Below are 21199 nucleotides of genomic sequence, written 5' to 3' on the forward strand. Positions count from 1 at the left end.
TAACACAAGCTTACTTTAATGAACCTCTGAACTACTAAAAATCGTACTGGTTGGTTGATTACAATTAAATGATTATTATTAGAATAAAACTGCTTTGTTTAAATGTTTTTTATTTATATAAGACCCTTACTGGATTATTTTATACACTGATCAGCCATAACATTAAAACCACCTCCTTGTTTCTACACTCACTGTCCATTTTATCAGCTCCACTTACCATATAGAAGCACTTTGTAGTTCTACAATTACTGACTGTAGTCCATCTGTTTCTCTACATGCTTTTTTAGCCCCCTTTCATGCTGTTCTTCAATGGTCAGGACCCCCACAGGACCACCACAGAGCAGGTATTATTTAGGTGGTGGATCATTCTCAGCACTGCAGTGACACTGACATGGTGGTGGTGTGTTAGTGTGTGTTGTGCTGGTATGAGTGGGTCAGACACAGCAGCGCTGCTGGAGTTTTTAAACACCATGTTCACTCACTGTCCACTCTATTAGACACTCCTACCTAGTTGGTCCACCTTGTAGATGTAAAGTCGGAGACGATCGCTCATCTATTGCTGCTGTTTGAGTTGGTCATCTTTGAGATCTTCATCAGTGGTCACAGGACGCTGCCCACGGGGCGCTGTTGGCTGGATATATTTGGTTGGTGGACTATTCTCAGTCCAGCAGTGACAGTGAGGTGGTCCTGTGGGGTCCTGACCATTAAAGAACAGCATGAAAGGGGACTAATAAAGCATGTGTAAGTGGAGCTGATAAAATAGACAGTGACTGTAGAAACAAGGAGGTGGTTTTAATGTTATGGCTGATCAGTGTATAATAAAGTTAATTCCTGTATAAGTTGTTTTATTTCTTCAGGATGGCACTTAGTGCTCTTGGTGGAAGCTTTGCATGATGTCCGCTGTTAGAGACTGTATCACAGAAAACATCTCCAGTCTCTTCAGGTGTTGTCATGGTGACACAACGATTCATCCAACGAGCCACTTGCGTCAGTGGTTACCAGTTACAAACCAGCACTATTTTGGTGCTGGAATCAGATACTGATGGGAATATTTGAAGACTAGTTACGCACTTCTAACCCTGGAGGAAGCCTTATCTCATATGTAGAAAGTACTAGAAATACTATAAATATTAATAAAGATTAATTATATAAAGGAAATTATATGCTTCCAACTTTGCAGCAACAGTTTAGGGAAGGACGTTTACTGTTCCAGCATGACTGTGCCCCTATGCACAAAGCAAGCCTTATAAGAAAGCTCCTCAGCCAAACTGAACAGCTTTGGAATGAACAGGAACATCTACTGAGGCTTTCTTGACCAACATCAGTGCCCAGCCATACAAACACTCTTCTGGTTGAATAGGCACAAATTCCCACAGACAATACTTAAAGGTTTTGTTGTTCTAGCTAAAAAGATCACATAGAGGTTGCTCTATTTTAATACCATGTGTTTTAAAATAACAGCTCATTGTCAGGTGTCCAATTACTTTTGGCTCAGTAGTGTAGGTTGATTACACACTTATGATCTCTGAGCTATCCAGTAGATGTCATATTGCTCTCAGTGACACCCAGGATCGATTCATGTCTTTATTGGCTTCATCTACCTGTTCACATACATATACATACCCACCCGGCCCTCCACACACACTCGACTTGAACCGGAGCCCAGTCACGTCCAGTTTAGGTTTATTGAAGGGTGTTGACAGCCGTCTTTGATCTGTAATGCACAGCGCGCCACATTAATTATGTATCATCCTGCCAGCTGAAGTGCAGCGGGCGCTTTCAAACACTCGGCGAGCCGTGCCAGGTTCTTGCGAGGCCTTCAGCTTGGCTTCGGGATGCTGTGTGAGCACAAGCACATCTGCGTGAACATCGTAAGAACCTCCGATTCGCCTCACCAGCATCTTTTGGCTGGTTGCCTGCCAGCAACCCCCTGCAGCTTAGTATAAACATTAATATTACATGTACAGTTCAAGTCAGAAGTTTACGTACAGCTGTGAGGGACGAGAACGTCTTACGATCTCAAGGATTTTTTTTAACTCTTATTTTTAACGTACTGTTAAGGTACTGGACTAGTAATCAGAAGGTCACTGGTTCAAGCCCCACCACTGCCAGGTTGCTGCTGTTGAGCAAAGCCCTTAACCTTCAATTGCTCAGACTGTATACTCTAACTGTAATGTAATTCACTTTGGGTAAAGGCGTCTGCTAAATGCTGAAAATGTAAATGTAAAACACAAGGGTAAAACACACTAGAACACCAGTGCTGAAATCTTGACCTCCTATCAGCCAGCCCGGCGCCAGCACAGACACGCGATCAGCTGTAGGACGCAATGTCTTTGTAGGGTTCCTCACTGTTGGTTCAGTGCAGCTTCTGCTGTCTGGTCGAGGCGCCTGCATGGATGAAAGTGCATGACTCTACGTGCGCGATACGGTGCTCTGTGAGACCCCGCCCCTGGCAGGTGAAAAGAAGCGATTAAAAACTTCATTGTATGACCCCCTTATTCCTTGTTAGTAATTGTAATTAACTAGAGCTGGCGACCTCTCTGTGTCCAGACAGACTGTTCTAAAATAACAGATATTGAAGCAACTTCAGGATTTAAGATTATCTGTACTAACAAATGTCCATCATTCCACAGTACAGCGGCACCCAGAATTGTGTGTTTTACCTCAGTTTTTTTACTGCTCAGGCTACTGGGTCCTTTCTGTGTGGAGTTTGCATGTTCTCCTCGTGTCCGCGTGGGTTTACTTCCACACTCCAAAAACATGCAGCCAGGTTAATTGGGGATACTAAAGTTACCCTAGGAATGAGTGTGTGTTTGCCCTGTGATGGACTAGTGACCTGCCTGGGGGGGGTTCTACCTTTTGCCCAGTGAATCGGACCCACCGTGACCCTGAATATGACAAAGCGATGAGGAGTTTTGCCTGAAGTTACAGTTCAGCTAACTAGCCGCTCTCTAAAATGTTGTTTCTACTCTTTTTTGTGGTGTCCAAGTATATCTAAGTATTAATTAGGAGAGTTAGACCCCCCGTCCCTTCAATGCCCCGTGTAATTCGAACCCTGGTACACGGGGCTGTGTTGACATAACGTTTTCAATGTACTAGCTTAGCCTTGACTGAGTAAACGGTGAATGGGCATGAAAGTGGCTCGTTGGTGTGGAGTCTCCCTAGAGTGAGCCCTGCTGCAGTAGTTTTGTGTGTGTGTGTGTGTGTGTGTGTGTGTGTGTGTGTAAGAGAGAGAGAGACTGAACTATGTGAAAAGTGAAATGGTACACAGTGAGTGAGTGAGTGAGTGAACGCTGCTTTACTCCACTGCTCGGCTCTATCTGTGCGGATCCACCTTAATTCATTTGCGCATTAATACTCTGTTTATCCGCAATAAAGTCACATCCAGCGGGACCGCGCGTTCCTGTTCCACCTTAAAACCGAGCGCGTTATATAGCCGGCGTGGCTCTGCTGGTATGAGCTAACCCAGCCGAACATGGAGACCAAACCGTTTTTATCACTGGGTGAGTTTTACAGCTGCTTATTTAGCTGAGACTGGTGGTGCTGGTGTGTGTGCTGGTGTCTGTGCTGGTGTTGCTGGTTGCGCGCTGGAGCGCCGCTGCTGCTGTTGCGCGTCCGGCGGTGCGTCTGTGTTTGGCTGAAATGCGGGATTAAGAAAAGCCACAGACTCGCACTGTTTGGATGGTTTGCTCTGTCTTGTGGTGGGTGTCCACATAGTTTTGGTGTTCTGAACTTAAACTTGGAGGTGAAAAGTAAACAAACTTTCAGGAGTCAAGTCAGACCGCTGTTGCTTTTTCTCTCCTACCGGACCTGATATCATTAACATTAATATCAGATGATCGTAAACAGATTAGGGAATCTAATCCGTGCTGTTGGTTTTATTCAGTTATTTATTATTTCTTAGAACTTTAACGTCATGTTTTACACACAAGTTTAATGTCAAACACAGGATGTCATGGACAATTTTCACTTGTCACTTGCATGTCTTTGTACTGTGGGAGGAAACCGGCGCTCCCGGAGGAAACCCACACAGACGCAGACACGGGGAGAACATGCACATGCAAACTCCACACAGAAAGGACCCAGACCGCCCCACCTGGGGATCGAACCCTGGACCTTCGTGCTGTGAGGGGACAGTGCTACCCGCCGAGTCGCCCGTGCTGTTGCTTTTAACCACATGTGCTTATTTACACCATGTGCTGGTCAGTTTTTGTGTACAGGCTTAGTGTACTTTTGGTATTTCTAATAATTTATTATGATTATTGTGCAATAATAGCTCATTTTGCAACATGAAGTTTATTCCTGGCTCTCAGGTGTTAAAAGGTGACACTTTTAAATGCACGTTAAATAGTTTAAATTATAATAATAATAATTACAAGCATCAAGTAAAAATGTGTCTGTTTATATACAGTATATTATCTGGACTGCCTTTTAAATTGTAGTTATATTTACAGTCATAATTATATTAATTACTACAGTTATTCCTCTACATTGATAGATGGAGTGATGTGATTGGTTAAGATTTGTCCATCTATTTCTCAGCATTGGTGTCAGAGCCAAATAAACACTGTATTTTTAAAGCTACATCATTAAAAAGTCATTTCTAATATGAACAAATATCTAAACGTGATTCATTTAGGCAGTAATACGTATTTGTTAGGAAGCTTTAAGAGATGACGGGGTTGTTTTTGCTGTTTTCAGTTTTTATTTTCCATGTAGCCACACTGAACATGAAAATGAACCAAACATTTTATTAACGTATTATTGTCTTTGTTACATGGAGACACCCACCAAGTTTTACATGTTTCAGAGATTTTAATTAGAGATTTTAATTCTTTTTTTGTTTAATTTACATTGGTGTGTGCTAAAATCATCCACAATTACCTGCAGTTCATCAGCAGATTCCAAATCCCGACATTTTCATGCTTTGACAAACACCAGGTTCATTTATCATTAATACATTGATTAAAAGACTCAACCCAGCATGATATATTTTCATTAATGCATTATTGTACTTTATTGAGAGCTAGAAACTCTGACCTGTTCATGATTGCGATTTCTTTAACCGAAGTCCTGGTAGCGACACCTCATGTAGTTTTTATACAGTAAATTGTTCATATTATTTAATAGTTGTTCTTTATTAAGTTTATATGTACAGCTTTTGCAAAGGTCTGAACACCTATGATCAAACTCCACATTGTGGTTGATTTTTTGAGGAAAATAGGTTGAAACGACCTCTACAGGGAACAGACTACGGCGGACACTTTTATCCAAAGTGACTTACAGTTATGATCGAATACAGTTTTAAGCAATTGAGGGTTACGAGCCATGCTCAGGGGCCCAGCAGTGGCAACTTGGCAGCGTGGGAGCTTGAACTGACAACCTTCTGATTACTAGTCCAGTAACTTAAACGCTGAGCTGCCACTTGGCACATATTGTTGTGTATTTTTTGTATTTATTTCCTCAATTGAATGAGGAAATAAATCATAAAAACATTTAAAATTCAGCAGTTAAACAGTAATTACATAATAACATGCATTCCTGTAGAGAATGTAATATTCTTACTATAGTACAAACTTAGAAGTTAACCCAGAGTGTCCGAATATCAGCAAAAGCAAAAGTTTTACCACTTTAATATAATAAAGTTTTCGCCACGCCGCCAAGTTGCCACTGTTGGGCCCCTGTGCAGGGCCTGTAACCCTCAATCGCTTTGGATACAAGTGTCCGCTAAATGCCGCAAATGTGAAATGTGAGAAAATTGCTGTATTTTGTTCCCTGTAGAGGCTGTTTCAACTTATTTTCTTCAAAAAATTAACCACAGCGTGAAATTTGACCAGAGGTGTTTAAACCTGGTCCACACACCAGACTCGGCTTTCCGAAGAATGCCCTTCCTGGTGACACCGTCATATTTCTGTCTGGGCTTGGGACCAGCACCGAGAGTGCACTGACAAGTGTGCGTCCCAATGGCTAGGCTGTTTTGTCCACCCCCCACCCTCGGAGATTCGAACCCCAGATCTGAGCATTACTAATAAAACAGTCTTTGGACTGTGAGAACTCCACACAGAAAGGACCCGGACCGCTCCACCTGGGAATCGAACCCAGGGCTTTCTCTCTGTGAGGCGACTGTGCTACCCACCGAGCCGCCCCTCGGTCAGTATGAGAAATTCATGTACTGTGCACAGAATTACAATTCGACTGATCCAACTGCTATTCCAAGCAGAAACTGCACTCCAGGTCGCCAAACCACAACAGCACGCGTAACCTGACACTCACAGACCCCACAGATGAGCTCATGAACTGGGGGTCGTTTACAGTTCAAGTTTATCCTGGTGGTTTATCCAGCCGTGAGAAGTCGGCGGTTGTGGGCAGGAGCGCTACTGTGTCTCCGGGACTGTTGGTGAAGGATTCATGTTACACTCTGATACCCATGATGATCATTACTGTGTCCCAGCATAAAGAGAGACTCATCTGTGTTCTGTCTTCCCTAAAATGTGCAGTTAGTACAATAGTCTAAGTATTAGGATTTTAACGTCCTGTTTTAATGACAGGACAGGTAGTTACTGCTTACACAGGATTCATCAGTTCCAGTTTAATATCAAACACAGTCATGGACAATTTTGTGTCTCCAGCTCACCTCATTTGCACGTCTTTATACTTTGGGAGGAAACCCATGCAGACACGGGGAGAACATGCAAACTCCACACAGAAAGAACCCAGACCACCCACCTGGGGATCAAACCCAGGACCTTCTTGCTTTACTTTTACATTTTACATTTTCAGCATTTAGCAGACGCTTTTATCCAAAGCGACTTACACAATGAGCGGAACACGATGAGCAATTGAGGGTTAAGGGCCTTGCTCAGGGACCCAACAGTGGCAACTTGGTGGTAGCGGGGCTTGAACCGGCAACCTTCTGTTTACTAGTCCAGTACCTTAACCACTGAGCTATCACTGGCCCCTGTGCTGTGACTGGACAGTGCTACCCCTAGTGTTGTTTTGTGGAACTGATGCCCCGTCTCTGTTTTTGTGTAGTATAACTATCTAGGAACAACAACAGCTCAGCCAGAAACACAAAAGCCACACAAGTTCACAGAGTGGAAGTGTTGAATGCGTAAACATCAGCTGCCTCAGGATACCATGTCATAAAATCCATGCAGTCACATTCCAAAATCTGGAGCAGTTAGGGTGTCGTGGTTTTGAATGATGAGAGGTTTGTGTAACCACATGTTGTGTGTAGTGATGGGAGTGCTGGATAATAATCAGAATCAGATCATTACTGGCCAAATTATGGCCACACACACACACACACACACACACACACACACACACACACATTCAACAGGGGTGTGTGAATAGCAGCACAAAATACACACATATTTCAACATGCTTTATTAATTATCTTCCAAATATAAGTATGTGTGTGTGTGTGTGTGTTGCTGGTTCAAGCCCCATCACTGTCCAGTTTTGGGACTGGCACTGAGAGCGCACTGACAAGTGGTAGCTCAGTGGTTAAGGTACTGGAGTAGTAATCAGAAGGTTGCCAGGTCAAGCCCCATAACTACCAAGTTGCCTCTATTGGGCCCCTGAGCCAGGCCCTTTACCCCTTAATTGCTCAAATCATGTTCAGTCGTGACTGTAAGTCATTTTAGGTAAAAAGCATCTGCTTAATGCCCAAATGTGTGTGTGTGTGTGTGTGTGTGTGTTTAGGTTGTTTTTGAGAGCAGTGGGTCCAGAGTCACCCAGAAAGGCAGAAATTGGTTTTGGACAGGGTGGCACTTTGTGGCTTTGTGACACATTTGCTTACTTATTAAGACCTACGTGCAATTTAGATCAGACAGTTCAGCTTCTGCATGTTTTTGTACAGCGGTAGGAAACCCTTCAAAGTCCTTCAAGTTATTTATTCATTCATGGCTTTTATTGCAACACATTAAAACACCCACTGCAGGTTCTGGATATTTAAGCTTGTACCGTGTGTTGTTTTCTGTTTTTGGTGATACACTGATGTGTTTTTCACCTGTTGCACCGACGTCCTAACATCAGACGGCTAATAATTCATTTATCTTGAGTGACTAGTGTTAAGGGAACACTCAGCGTTCTTATCTTTAACTAGATAATCTGCAGTATACTTGGTATTACGTCAAAATCATTCTGACACATTTGTTAAACGATCAGATTACACGTTGACTTAATTAAAACTGATTTATAACAAAGGTTTAGGGGAAGTTTGTCAGTCTTATGATTTCAGGTCAACTACAGGTCCCAAGATCAGCTGTATAAATTGTCTGGATCAGTAGTACTTCCCAAGGCTTGGCAATAAAACCTGGTGGAAATTTATCTGTGTGGTCAGAAGCAATCCCAGAACTGTCGACATGTTTATCTGCTCGGCAGAGGGTGTGGATTACAGTATCATGCCCACCTCCCATGTCACTAATGGCTGACAGTGAGGGCACTGGAGTGCAGATGACTGACAGTGCCAGTTTCTTTAAACGGCAGTCTCTGCACCTCATCAAGAGTTAATGCAGTTCAAATTGAGGAACAAAAAATAGTAAGTAGGAAAAGTAACAAAAGAAAAACAAACAGACGTCGTAGTCTGATGCAGAGAGGTAATACAGAAGGTAAAGAGAAAAGATAAGAACCAGTTCTCACAAATGTGTTGTTTTATTTTAAAATGGTCCAAAACACGTATCAGACTGGTTTCGAAAGGGTGAAATTAGGCTAAATTGAAGCTGTTGGAGTTTGTAGCCTGTGAAGAAAGAATCAAATCCAAGCCAGAAAATCCACTGATTTTATTGAAATTTATTGAATTATTTAGAATTTTGCAATGATTTTGGAAATCACCTTTTATTATTGCTTATTTTTAAAGTTTGATAGCTTTAAAAACTTTCTTCAGACTTCCATTATAAGCAAATAGAGTCAAAATGTTTTCTGGAATTTTCTCAGTACACACACACACACACACACACACACATGAAAATTCTTCTCTGTGGTAATTGTTCATAAACTCCAGATGTAGTCAATAAAAGAGCAGAAAATCCAGACGTATCCCTTCGTAAGTTTAACTCTCCACAGTGTTTTCCCCGATTGCCACTTGGGCCGGTGTTAGGACTGGCAGGATGTCAGTAAACCTGTACTGTATCCTGTCATGTGACCGTTTGTCTCTGGGCGCGTTTGGGAAACGCCGGGCCGCACTTTGTGCCACCCCGGGCTTTGAGGAAAACCTGACAGTCATAGTTGAAAGGGTGGTTCACATTCCAGTCCCGGTCATAACTCAGGAAAAAAGGTAGAGCCGAGCGCGGGGATTATTTTACAGGCCAGCGTTCGAGAGGGTAGCTCGGCCCCACACCACTAAAAAACGTACCGGTTTTTATAGCCGGCGAGTTTTGGGTCGCCTTTCGGAAAGAGCCGCAGCTGTCAGTTTTATAGACGAGTTTTATAGAGGAAGTTAATGACTTAAAGTGAACGCGCTTTGCTTTTCTTGCTTTTCTACCAGTCGAAACTTCTTTACAGATATTTATTTAATCCCCCCGATTATTCACATACCTGTTTAACATCTGGGAATGGCAAAATAAAAATACCTACAGGCATAAATGTTGTTGGATGTTGGACGAGTCCTGGCTCACAGTTGACATTCCAATTCATTTTAAAGATGCATTTACATTTTCAGCATTAAGCAGACGCTTTTATCCAAAGTGACAGTATATTGTCTAAACAATTGAGGGTTAAGGGCCTTGCTCAAGGGCCCAACAGTGACAACCTGGCACCAACTTGAACCAGCGACCTTTTGATTACAAGTCTGGTTCCTTAACCGCTAGTCTACAACTGCCTCAAAGGTGTTTTTATTGTTCAGTAGGATTGAAGTATTGGCTCTGTGCAGGTTACGATGTCTTTTAGGACTATGCTGAAAGCGTTCCCCAAACTGTTGGCACAAAGATAGAAGCAGCTGATTTGTCTTGTGTAATTGATTTTATACTTATGTTAATAAATAACAAGAAATGGTCTCATACTTTTCGAACTGTAGTGCATGTAGAGGTTTGTGCATTCAGAGTTCCCTCCTCAGAACTGCCACTCACTGGATGTTTTTTCAGCCCTACACGAGTGGCTAATAAATTGGCCATGGATACAAGCTTATCGGATTCAGAAGTGACTACAATACCACAGACCTCCCCGGGTTATAAATACTTTATTTCTTCTCCCCACGTGCTCCTGGACGTTCTTCATCAGGAGTCCTCGTCTCCGAAGTGAAAAACAGCTCCGTGCTGAACGTTATTGCGAATTATTTTTGCACGAGTGGCGGCTGATAGAGCTGCGCGGCGTCTCTGCAGCGTGGGCACCGAAGCCTCGTTAATAATTTGTGTGTTTGAATCCTGCAGCGTTGCGATGGAGAGCTTTATCTAAACATGCCGCAGCGGACTTCGCTCCTCACACCTTGAACTTTGCTCCCCACGTGGCTTTTCTATGCAGGATTTTTTTTTGCTTTGCTTTTATACTGAAGCTTTTAGACTAAATTATAAGTTTTAAAAAAATAAAAAAGATGTATGTGGTTTGATGGGTACGAGAGCTGCACTTCCACAATGACTCACTCACCATATTGTAGAAGTCGGAGCTCCGGTGGGTTTGCAATGTGATGATTCACGGAGCGTCTGATGTGTTCAGATACTCAAGGTCGTATGGGCTTAGAGAAGGATTTAATGATGAATGGGTAACATCTACAGGATGAAGCTTCTACAGGATAGAAAGTTTCTTCCTAAACGTGTCAGGTTGTTAATGCACACAATTCAGAGAGGCTTCACTCAATTTGTTAACATTTAGCAGATGCTCTTACACAAACCGACTTATAATTATGACTGAATGGGGCTTGAACCAGCAACCTTCTGATGACTAGTCCAACCACTGAGCTACCACTGCACACTGCGACTTGTGACATGCATAAGAGTGACTCTGGGTGTCATGGTGCTCTGTTCTTTTTGTTTAACAGAGGAGGTTTTTGGATAGGGGTGGTTCCAGGGTCATCTGGTTCCTCATTATTGTTTAAATATGCCAGTAGGTGGATTGGCTACTCAAAATAGATCTTGTTGGCTCAGTCCAGGCGGGGACTCAGCATAATCTGGCAGGTTAAAAATGCTTACTGAAGATACAAAGGCCTGGTTACGAATGAAACCAATCATAGAGAGGGACGAAATTAAAAACCAGTCAGTCTCCGAAAGGGACAGAATTAAAAACTGGACCAATCACAGAGAGGGACAGAATTAAAAACCGGCCAATCACAGAGAGGGACAGAATTAAACACCGGGGAAAAGGTGCAATTGGACTCATGCTTGCTGTTGCAATGCATTCTGGGACGTGTAGTTTTAACAGTGTGTGTCCTGTATACTGGCGGGCCGGATGTAATTGTAGTTCAGGCCTTGAGTTTGATGTGTCTGGTATATGTGAACACGTGTGTACCGTGTGCCAGGGGGCGGGTACTGAGTGTCTACCTACATGTTGTTATGTGTGTAATGTGTGTGTGGCTCTGGTCACTAATGCTGCAGCTTACACTAGCTCTCAAACCATGCAACAGATTAGGGGCCCTGATTATAATTTTGATAACCCGGATCCATTACGGCCACCAGAACGTGATCCGCCGAATTAAGATAAGTTGGACGGATTTGCCAGGAAATATGAGCCGTTCGGGATGAAGCGAGAACGTCGTTTTCTCTATTAGAAGCAGGTTTTCTTTGATCAGGATCGATTTGTCTTTACTTTGTTCTTTTCCTTCAGCACTCAGGAGGAAAAATAATGTGCCGGTGTTCATTCTTCTGCCCTTTTTTCCTTAAATCTTCGCTAAGCTCCCCTTAATCAAGAGATGGACGGAGGTTCGGCTTCCTTCATCTCTGTGCGATTGTGATAATGAGAATGAGAAAAGTGAAAACCGATCACAGACGATCATGCAGGTCTTTCTGATTGATGTCTGACTGATTCAAGCCACAAAAGTGACTACAACCGGGGAGGGAAAGAAAAAGCAAATTGTTTGTTTCCATTGACTTTTGTTATTCAAATGTTCTGTAAAGGAGACAAGATGATGTAAATCAGCAGTAGGCAAATTTAGTCACTCCACTCTTACAACTGCTTCAGGTTGCATCTTAAATAGTTTAGAGTGAAAACGCACTCATGCTTGTTCAACACGAGACCTGAAAAAATCTGAGGCCACAAAAATCTGAGGCCACTAGTGAAAATGCTTCTATTTTAACTATTTGTCTATTAAAAATCTTAATCTCAAACCTTAAAGCTTTACAGCAAAGTTTAAAGCAGATCAAGGAGTCCAGACAGTCATGGACTTTCCAAAACTGTCACCTGACCAGTCACCTAAATCCACTTAGGTCTAAAGTATTCCAAGATGCTCTTAGGAATATTGTGAAGTCATGCAGAGATCAAATGGATTTTCTGTCCAGACTGATATACTCTAACAGCTTGTGGTATAGTGTTCCTGTATAACCTTTATCTGACTGTTTACCTGACAGGGCTGTGAATTTTGCCTCTAGTGCCGAATATCCTATGATCAGTTGTACAAGATGATGAAAACAACGTACAATAAAATAAGCTGAAATATTTATTTTAATCTTTCATAAATGGGGCGGCACAGTGGCTCGGTGGGTAGCACTGTCGCCTCACAGCAAGAAGGTCCTGGGTTCGATGCCCAGGTGGAGCCGCACGGGTCCTTTCTGTGTGCAGTTTGCATGAGCATGTTCTCCCTGTGTCTGTGTGGGTTTCCTGCGGGAGCTCCGGTTTCCTCCCACAGTACAAAGACGTGCAAGTGAGGTGAACTAGAGATACAAAATTGACACATGACTGTGTTTGATATTAAACTGGAACTGATGAATATTGTGTAACCAGTAACTAAAGTTCCTGTCATGAATGTAACCAAAGTGTAAAACATGACGTTAAAATCCTATTAAATATTTATTAAATATTGCCCAGATTAGTATACAGTACCAGTGTGTGTGTGTGTGTGTGCAGCCGTATCGAATACCAATGATTAAATCAGTGATAATGAAAACATCATATTATATTTTGAGAAAACTGCAAAATAAAGGCATTCTCACTAGTGGTCACAGACGTCTGTCTGCTGATTGGTTAAAAGTGCCGTCATCTTGTGGTTATCCGCCAATAACAAGTCCGCTTTCAGCACCCCAGATCACATACTAGTGTTATTTATTCATTTATTGATTAGGATTTTATTGTCATGTTTTACACTTTTGTTACGATCATGACAGGAACGGTAGTTACTGGTTACACAAGATTTATCAGTTTAAGTTTAATGACAATTACAGTCCAGTTCACCTCACTTGTGGGTCTTTGTACTGTGGGAGGAAACCGGAGCTCCCGGAGGAAACCCACACAGACACGGAGAGAACATTCAAACGGAAATCCACACGGAAAGGACACCTCCACCTGGGAATCGAACCCAGAACCGTCTTGCTGTGTTGCTGCCCCACATACTACTGTATTTTTTCTCAGTGTTTAGAATACATCTTGGTCAGTGGACGCTTAAATAATCATATAAATAAGAATCGTCTAATAATCGTATAACGATGTGCTTGTAATCGTATTTCGAGTGCCTGGCGCGCTGCTCTAGCGGTAAAAGACTCGCACTCGTATCCCGCCCACGGTGCCAGGTCCTGTTTCCCATCAAGTGCCTTTCGAGCGTCCTTAAATCTTCAAGAGCCACGAGGTGCTTCTGCCTTAAGTGTGTGCTGTATTTCTTACTGAACTGTAGAGTCATTTAGGAGCACTTACACCATCAGATCAGAAGCTTTGTGGTTTGGCGGCTGTTCTTGTGTATTTATCTTGATTGGCTTCATGTTACTGAGCTACTGGGCCGCGTGTTTGCCAGGTACATCTAAAAGTTGAGTAACCTTCGTGTTTAGCGCACGGGGAAGGTTTTAAGGCGGAGTGGAGACACTGAGAGATGAGCAATGTGTGTGGAGGCAGGCAGACCGGCAGTGGAAATGTGTGTGTGTGTGCGCGCTGAATTCCATTGGGTTTACATTCCAACCCCTGCAGAAAACGGCCCAGCGTGTGTGTGTGTGTGTGTGTGTGTGTGTAAGGGGGAGTGTCTGGTAAAACCTGAATGAGAGCAGTTGCACTTGAAGTGTGCTTAAGAGCAACACTAACAACACATACACATAAGCTCTCATGGCTCTTGTAATGTCTGGCAGACTTCGGGTTAAAGGTCACGTCTGGGTCGCAGCCCGTAGGTGAACGATCAGCATCGCTGCTCAGTGTGTGTGTGTGTGTGTGTGTGTGTGGCAACCACAGCATCAACCACAAGTGAGCAGCTCCCACTAAAACCTATTACGCTAAAAGAAAACACTCCACTCGTCCTTGCTTCTCCTCGTCCTGTTGCTATGGAGCGCCGCAGACGAACCCGCCGCTTCTTTTCCCTTTTCGTTTGCTGCACTCAGCTTGAGGCACTCAGGTGAACCTGAACAGGTGCTGTAGGAGGTAAAGACGAGCCAAAAAAGCTTCAAACTTTAAAACCTAGCCCTGCAAGCAGTTCTAGTCGATCATTCTCTGTAATAAATTATTTATAGTTTATTATTTTGTAGCAAGTGCACACAGTTTACAGTTAAGGCAGGTGTAGCCTAGAGGATAAGGTATTGGACTAGTAAGCAGAAGGTTGCCAGTTCAAACTCCACCACTGCCAGGTTGCCACTGTTGGGCCCTTGAGCAAGGCCCTTAACCCTTAATTGCTTAGACTGTAAACTGTAAGTCGCGTTAGATAAAAGCGTCTGCTAAATGCCGAAAATGTAAATGTACTTGTAGTTTACTCAGACAGATACCTGGCTCAGTGGGTAGCACTGTCGGTTCTGGGTTCGATTCCCAGGTGGAGCGGTCCTTGTCCTTTCTGTGTGGAGTTTGCATGAGCATGTTCTCCCCGTGTCTGTGTGGGTTTCCTCCGGGAGCTCCAGTTTCCACCTACAGTACAAAGACGTGCAGGTGAGGTGAATTGGAGATACAAAATTGTCCATGACTTTTTGGCATTAAATTGGAACTGGTGAATCTTGTGTAACCAGTAACTACCGTTCCTGTCATGAATGTAACCACATAAATAAATAAAATAACCAAATAAATAAATTAAATAATAACGTTCAAATTATCATCATCATCATGGTCGTTTTCATGTTATACCACCTCCTCATCCTGATCTGTGTTGTGATGGTTCCAGCTTCCCCAGAGTCACTGTCCGCTGTGCAGGAACACACCCCGGACAGGACGGGTGTTCCTGTATTTAGAGGTCGTCACAGCGGATCATTCTGGTCAGCATCTCCTCCCTGAAGCAGCCGTCTTTATTTTTATCCAGGCTTGGGACCTGCACTAAGAGCGCACTAGCAAGTGCACCTACCAATGGTTAGGCTGTTTGGCTGTTTTAATCAAGAAGTGTGTATAATTTTGGGAAGTGGGATGTAACAGAAGGGATAAAGGGAGTTAATGACTGAAGCATGTCTATGTCTGCTGCGTTGTGTTTCATGATATAATTATTTAATTTACATTAAATGCTCAGACTGTAATAATGATTAGTAGGTAACTAGTTCATTAGTAGATAAGCATGAACAGGGCTGCGGTTGGTTTACACCCAGCTTTGAGAGGTAACAGAATTACATAACAAGCACCAACCACACTTCCAATAATCTCCATCCTTTTTTTTACATAAACGTTTGTGGATATAAGGATTCATAATCCTGTCTGGAAGAACCAGTGGAAGAATTTAACAGCGTTTGTGCACAGATCACAACGATGATCGTCTCCCACTTGAATAGGAATGTAAAAACATTGTGGCATTGCTTGTTCATCTTATTAATATAAAAATAAAAGTCCCAGCAGCCCCGAGATTAAACAAAACCAGGACAAACCCCTGGAATAACTGGATGCGAGTTAAAAAGCTGGCACATCTGGACTGCGTCGGCTGATATTTCTAAAACATCTGGAGTAAGCCCCCGGAATTTAAGGATCCCTGATTCGAATTAGTCGCCTTTCCTCCTTTCCTTCCTACGTCCGAGGCTTCAAAGCGGGTCTGTGGGTAAAACGACGGGGAGATTCCCGTTACGGCGCAGGTTGAGCTATTCATGTTTTTATCGTCGTCTTATTTGGGTCCGTGCGATCGGTTTGCCTCTGTGTAGTAGGAGCCTAATGAGGTGGAGAGACTGAAGTAAGAACACACGTCATTTTAGAAAGACCTGGTACCCCTCATGCTCTCTCGAAATATTTTCAAATCCTGACAGGTTTGTGATGTGATGCTGGTCTAATGCTTTAGTCTAAATCCTGAGCCTGGATCAATACAAACATACAGACACGTTATAAACAAACCATAAACCATGTCATATATTTGTGTGCTTGTTTTAGGGTTTTATATATATTTTGAGTTCTTATTAAAGCTGCTGTATGTAATCTTGTAAGGATTTAGGGATTTGGAGATCACTCAGGTACAGATTTGTACAGATTATGCACGATAATTTCATGGTTGTCCAATTTTTTTTTGCATCAAAGGATTAGAAAATCTAGGGTTGTTGGTTCCTTAATGTTCCTTAACTCTATTCCACCAACAGTCAAGGCAAACCCCACATTGGTTATTAATCACATAGGATGCTACAAAAAACTCAAAATCACATCAAAAGAAACTCAACAAAATGTTCCAGTAATTAAAGGTACATTTTTATCATCAGAACGTCCTCACTTTATGGTGAAAGTGAAACTTTTTTGCTATTCAAATGCTCTTTGTTTACAACATATTTGGATATTCAAATGCTGGAATCTCTGGAATGTTCTGATCAAGAAGTTTTTATTAGAACAGAGGACAGCCGGCTAAGATTTATGCAGAATATTAAGATATCAGGTATCAGAATTGTTTCGTATGAGAAATTGAACTTCTGTTTTTAATCAAGGTCTTAAAAAAGAGCTCTGAAGATCCATCACTTTTGTTTTTGGGTATTTATGTAAGATTAAGCTGAGATTTAAGATTCAGATTTACCTGATTTAAGCTCATAATTACCTGATTTAAGCTCATATTTACCTGATTTAAGATCAGATTGATCTAATTTAAGCTCAGATTTACCTGAATTAAGACCAGATTAACCTGTATTTAACTCAGATTTACCTGATTTGAGCTCAGATTTACCTGAATTAAACTCAGAATTACCTGTATTACACTTCAGATTTACCTAATTTAGGCTTAGATTTACCTGATTTAAGGTTAGACTTACCTGACCTAAGTTCGGATTTACCTGAATTAAGCTCAGATTTACCTGATTTAAGCTCAGGTTTACCTGAATTAAGATTAGATTTACCTGAATGAAGCTCAGATTTAACTAAACTAAGATCTGCACCTGAGGTAAGTCTGATTTCAGGTTAGACTTGCCTGACCTAAGTTCAGATTTACCTGATTTAAGCTCAGATTTACCTGAATTAAATTCAGATTTACCTGAATGAAGCTCAGATTTAACTGAACTTAGATCTGCTCCTGAGCTGGATGATCTTGGCCTAACTGATTTTGCATTTTCCTTTTTCCAAATTTAGTAGTTTCCTTTACCCATTTAGTCCAAATTTAGTCAATGAAATAGTTTGGTGTTCTTTATATAGTGAAAAAAGGACTTTGCAGTGGGTGTGGGTATTGTGGCATGCAGCTCTTCACCCATCGTGCATGTTGTTGGGTTTATCATTAAAATCTGGCAAGAACGGGGCTTCATCTTATCTTGTGACATGATGTTTGTATACAGACTTTTAAAACACATGCTGGATGGAAGCTCTTGTAGGCCGGTCTCTCTGTGTTTTCGGAGGGTGGACGGCGTCGTCCTCCGTCTGTGCTGAGTGCTAAACTATTTTCTCTGTGTTGCTGTGCAGATGGCCTACATCTTTCTGCCTGACTGCACCTGTATTCGCACACACACACACTGATCTGCGTGCACATCATCACTGTGTGTGTGTGTGTGTGTGTGTGTGTGTGTGTGGTGGTCCTCTCCTTGCATTATTTACTTCAATAAGCTAGAACACTTTCCTCTCTGTACACTGTAACTAGGACTAGTTTGCCATCCACAGCTGTACTGTGGGCTGAATGTAATTTTAAGTCATTTATTTATATATAGTACTCAATTCACTCTGATCAGGGTCTCAGTGGGTCTGGTGCATGTTCCAGAAATCGTGTCCTCAAAATGGAGACACACCCTGGACAGCATGCCAATCTACTGCAATAGATCACACACTAACTCTCTCATGTTTTAGATAGTGGGAGAAAAGTAAAGTACCTGGAGTAAACCCACATGGTCATGAGGAGAACATACCAAGTTTAAACTCCAGTTCCTCTCTCCCATTTTCAGTAACTGATTAAACCTAATCAGGGCCGCAACTGGTTACAGTGGTTACTGGGCCTATTCCAGTAACACATCTCATTGCGCAAGGTGGGAACACCGATATACCGGAAACATGGGGACAATCTTACCCCAGACACGCCCTACACCTCATCCTGTCCAGGGTTGTGATATCCTGCCGGGCTCCTAGTGATTCCGGGTAGGCTCTGCACCCACCGCGACCCTGAATGTAAATACGAATCAATATATTAAAGAAATTAAACACGTACACCGCTTTTCTAAGTTAATTATTGCTCATTGAAGAGCACAAGGTAGCAGGTAGTGTCAGTGCTGCACGATTTCAGTGACCTGGATCAAACCTTGCCTTTGATTCGTCTACACAAGTGTCAGTGTGGATTGCTTCCAGGTACTTTGATTTCTTCCAACCTTCTGAAAGATGGTCTTGGGCGGATTGGCACCGGCACCGGTACTGTGATGCAGTACTGCACTGGTCAGTGTGTACTAGCACAGGTTTGGGGGGGACTGTAAACCTGATCAGGATCTAATGAAGATGAATGAATATATGATGTAATGAAAGAATATGTCCGGATGTAATGATTTTGTGTCCTGCATGCATGTCTGGGAGTTTTATTTTGATGATTTTGGAGTGTGACCTTGCATGTGTGTGTGCTTGGTCAGGTCGGTCAGATGGGTCAGTGCCTCTTGATCCAAATTGCTTTTGCCTCATTTGCTTAGTTTTTTTTAACACAAATGACATTCTGTCTCTTTTGCTTAGAATCTGCTATTATTATCTCCTTTAACCCTTTGAATACTTGGGTAAAAATGAGGTGTATTTAAATAATCTTGTTTGGGCCGTATCTACTACTTGGTTGACGTGTGTTAAACTCAAAAATATTGGTGGATGAAACTGCGGTTTTACGAAAACAGTCTTTCTAACATATAAAATCATCCATGAAAGTTCATCCATCACGTCTCAACTGTTTCATAGAGGCTCATTACAAAAATACTGTGTGCACTAGTAATAAATATTACAGGTTTGTTGTTGGTATAGTTCTAAGAAACTCAGAAATGCAATTTCTTGGTAAAACCATTAAAGAGTTAAGGCTGATATTTGCTGGTATTTTTATTTTGCTTTCTATTTTGCTTACTGACTGAGTGTTTAATCATCGTTTAGTCATTCAGAGCTTTAAGGTGTTACTTGAAGGTCCAAATGTTTCTCACAAGCAGTGTTGCCACTCCTTGGGATTTGGGGATTTTGCCAAGTAATCTTGGGATTTTTTATTTGGAATGACAGAGTGTACTACTACTAAATATTATTTAGTAAATAATAACCTTTGGTTGTCACTGGCCATCTACACCCAGTGTACATTTACTTCATTACTTACTTACATTCTCCTGGACGTGAGAACATGACGTCACGTCTGTTGTCATCCGTGCGTTTTACTTCTGTTTTTTGGTAGTTGTTGTGATAGATTGCAGGAATAGATCTGCGTCAGTCGTCTTTGTGTAAGCCATCGTTTGATGATTGTGATTGCGATCACAGTGATCACCGTGAAGATGGGTCTCACACACTGCCGCATAGAAAATCTAAAGTATAGTATAGACAACCATACTTTTTTACAATCATTTTTAAATATTGCAATTTGTAAATATTAATACTGATTGCTGGCACGGTGGCTCAGTGGGTAGCACTGTCTCCTCACAGCGAGAAGGTCCTGGGTTCGATCCCCATGTGGGGCGGTCCGGGTCCTTTCCGTGTGGAGTTTGCATGTTCTCCCCGTGTCCGTGTGGGTTTCCTCTGGGAGCTCCGGTTTCCTCCCACAGTCCAAAGACGTGCAAGTGAGGTGAATTAGAGATACTAAATTGTTCATGACTGTGTTTGACATTAAAAACTTGAACTGATGAATCTTTCCTGTCATGAATGTAACCAAAGTGTAAAACATGACGTTGAAATCCTAATAAATAATTAATACTGATAATGATCTCGCTTTTTCATCGTCAGTTAACTCGGGATCTTTGTTTTGGTTTTGTCTCCAGTGTTATTCTACAGTTATCTTTGTTCTAACTTTGGAATCGGTTGTTTCAATGCTGTGCGTTTTATTTAAAAGAAAAATAAACACAACTGGTGAGATTATTTGAATAACGACTGCCAATAATTCAGTCTGAGTCTGTTTGTGCGTTGATTGGCAGCCGCTCGCTGCTTTTCTGAACCTCTCGGTATTTACTCGTCATGGGATGTCATCTCGCATTAAGTGTTCATCTTAGTCACAGCGAGGCTGATTTACCCAAAGCACACTGGCATTTTGCTTTCACCTCCACGTCATGTGCTGTTCTGCATCGAGCGGATACTTCTGCTCGGCTGCTTACTGATTTCATTCCATTACTAAAAAATAATAAATGAATAAAAAACGCACCAGTTTTAATACATTTATTCTGCTTTTCTCTTTGCCGCGACTGTGTGCTAAATAGCTGCAGGTCTTTATCACCCTCATCATCTCTTCTTTATTCTCTATGGAGCACATCATCATCGACTCAGTTACACCTCCCTCCCCACGCTGGTCAGCAAGCCGGAGATAAAGCTGTAGTCCACATTTGTTTTGTAAATGACCACGCACTGAAGATAAATCTTGTCGGCACTCCGTCGTCATCACCCGGTCATGTGATCTGACCTACATTTTCATTTTTAATCTTATTGCGTTTTTTATATATTTTTTGCTAACTCTTGCATTTATGTCATGCCCACTGGGTGTCTGGTTACATGTGTTGCAGGAACTGAATTGAAGTGTAAACGTTTGGAGCCTTTCTTGACTGACACACAGTGGCTGTCTGGTCGGCCTTGGATTTAAATCTCTGTCCAGTTA

General features: G+C 42.1%; 1 protein-coding gene across 9 annotated transcripts in view; it reads left to right on the forward strand.

Annotated features, from left to right (window-relative positions):
- Window positions 1-3294: 3294 nt before the first annotated feature.
- The window catches only part of rxraa (retinoid X receptor, alpha a), a 99931-nt gene continuing 82026 nt past the window's right edge, over window positions 3295-21199 (forward strand). For all 9 annotated transcript variants that reach the window (XR_010015035.1, XM_063011998.1, XM_063012002.1 and 6 more), the window contains exon 1: window positions 3295-3503. Coding sequence is in view for 8 of the 9 variants with exons in the window: in XM_063011998.1 (XP_062868068.1) it covers window positions 3476-3503 (28 nt within the window). In the remaining variant the exon portion in view is untranslated. The remainder of the gene's footprint in view (window positions 3504-21199) is intronic.

Source organism: Trichomycterus rosablanca, chromosome 16 (assembly GCF_030014385.1).
Source record: "Trichomycterus rosablanca isolate fTriRos1 chromosome 16, fTriRos1.hap1, whole genome shotgun sequence".
NCBI classification, from domain to species: Eukaryota; Metazoa; Chordata; class Actinopteri; order Siluriformes; family Trichomycteridae; genus Trichomycterus; species Trichomycterus rosablanca.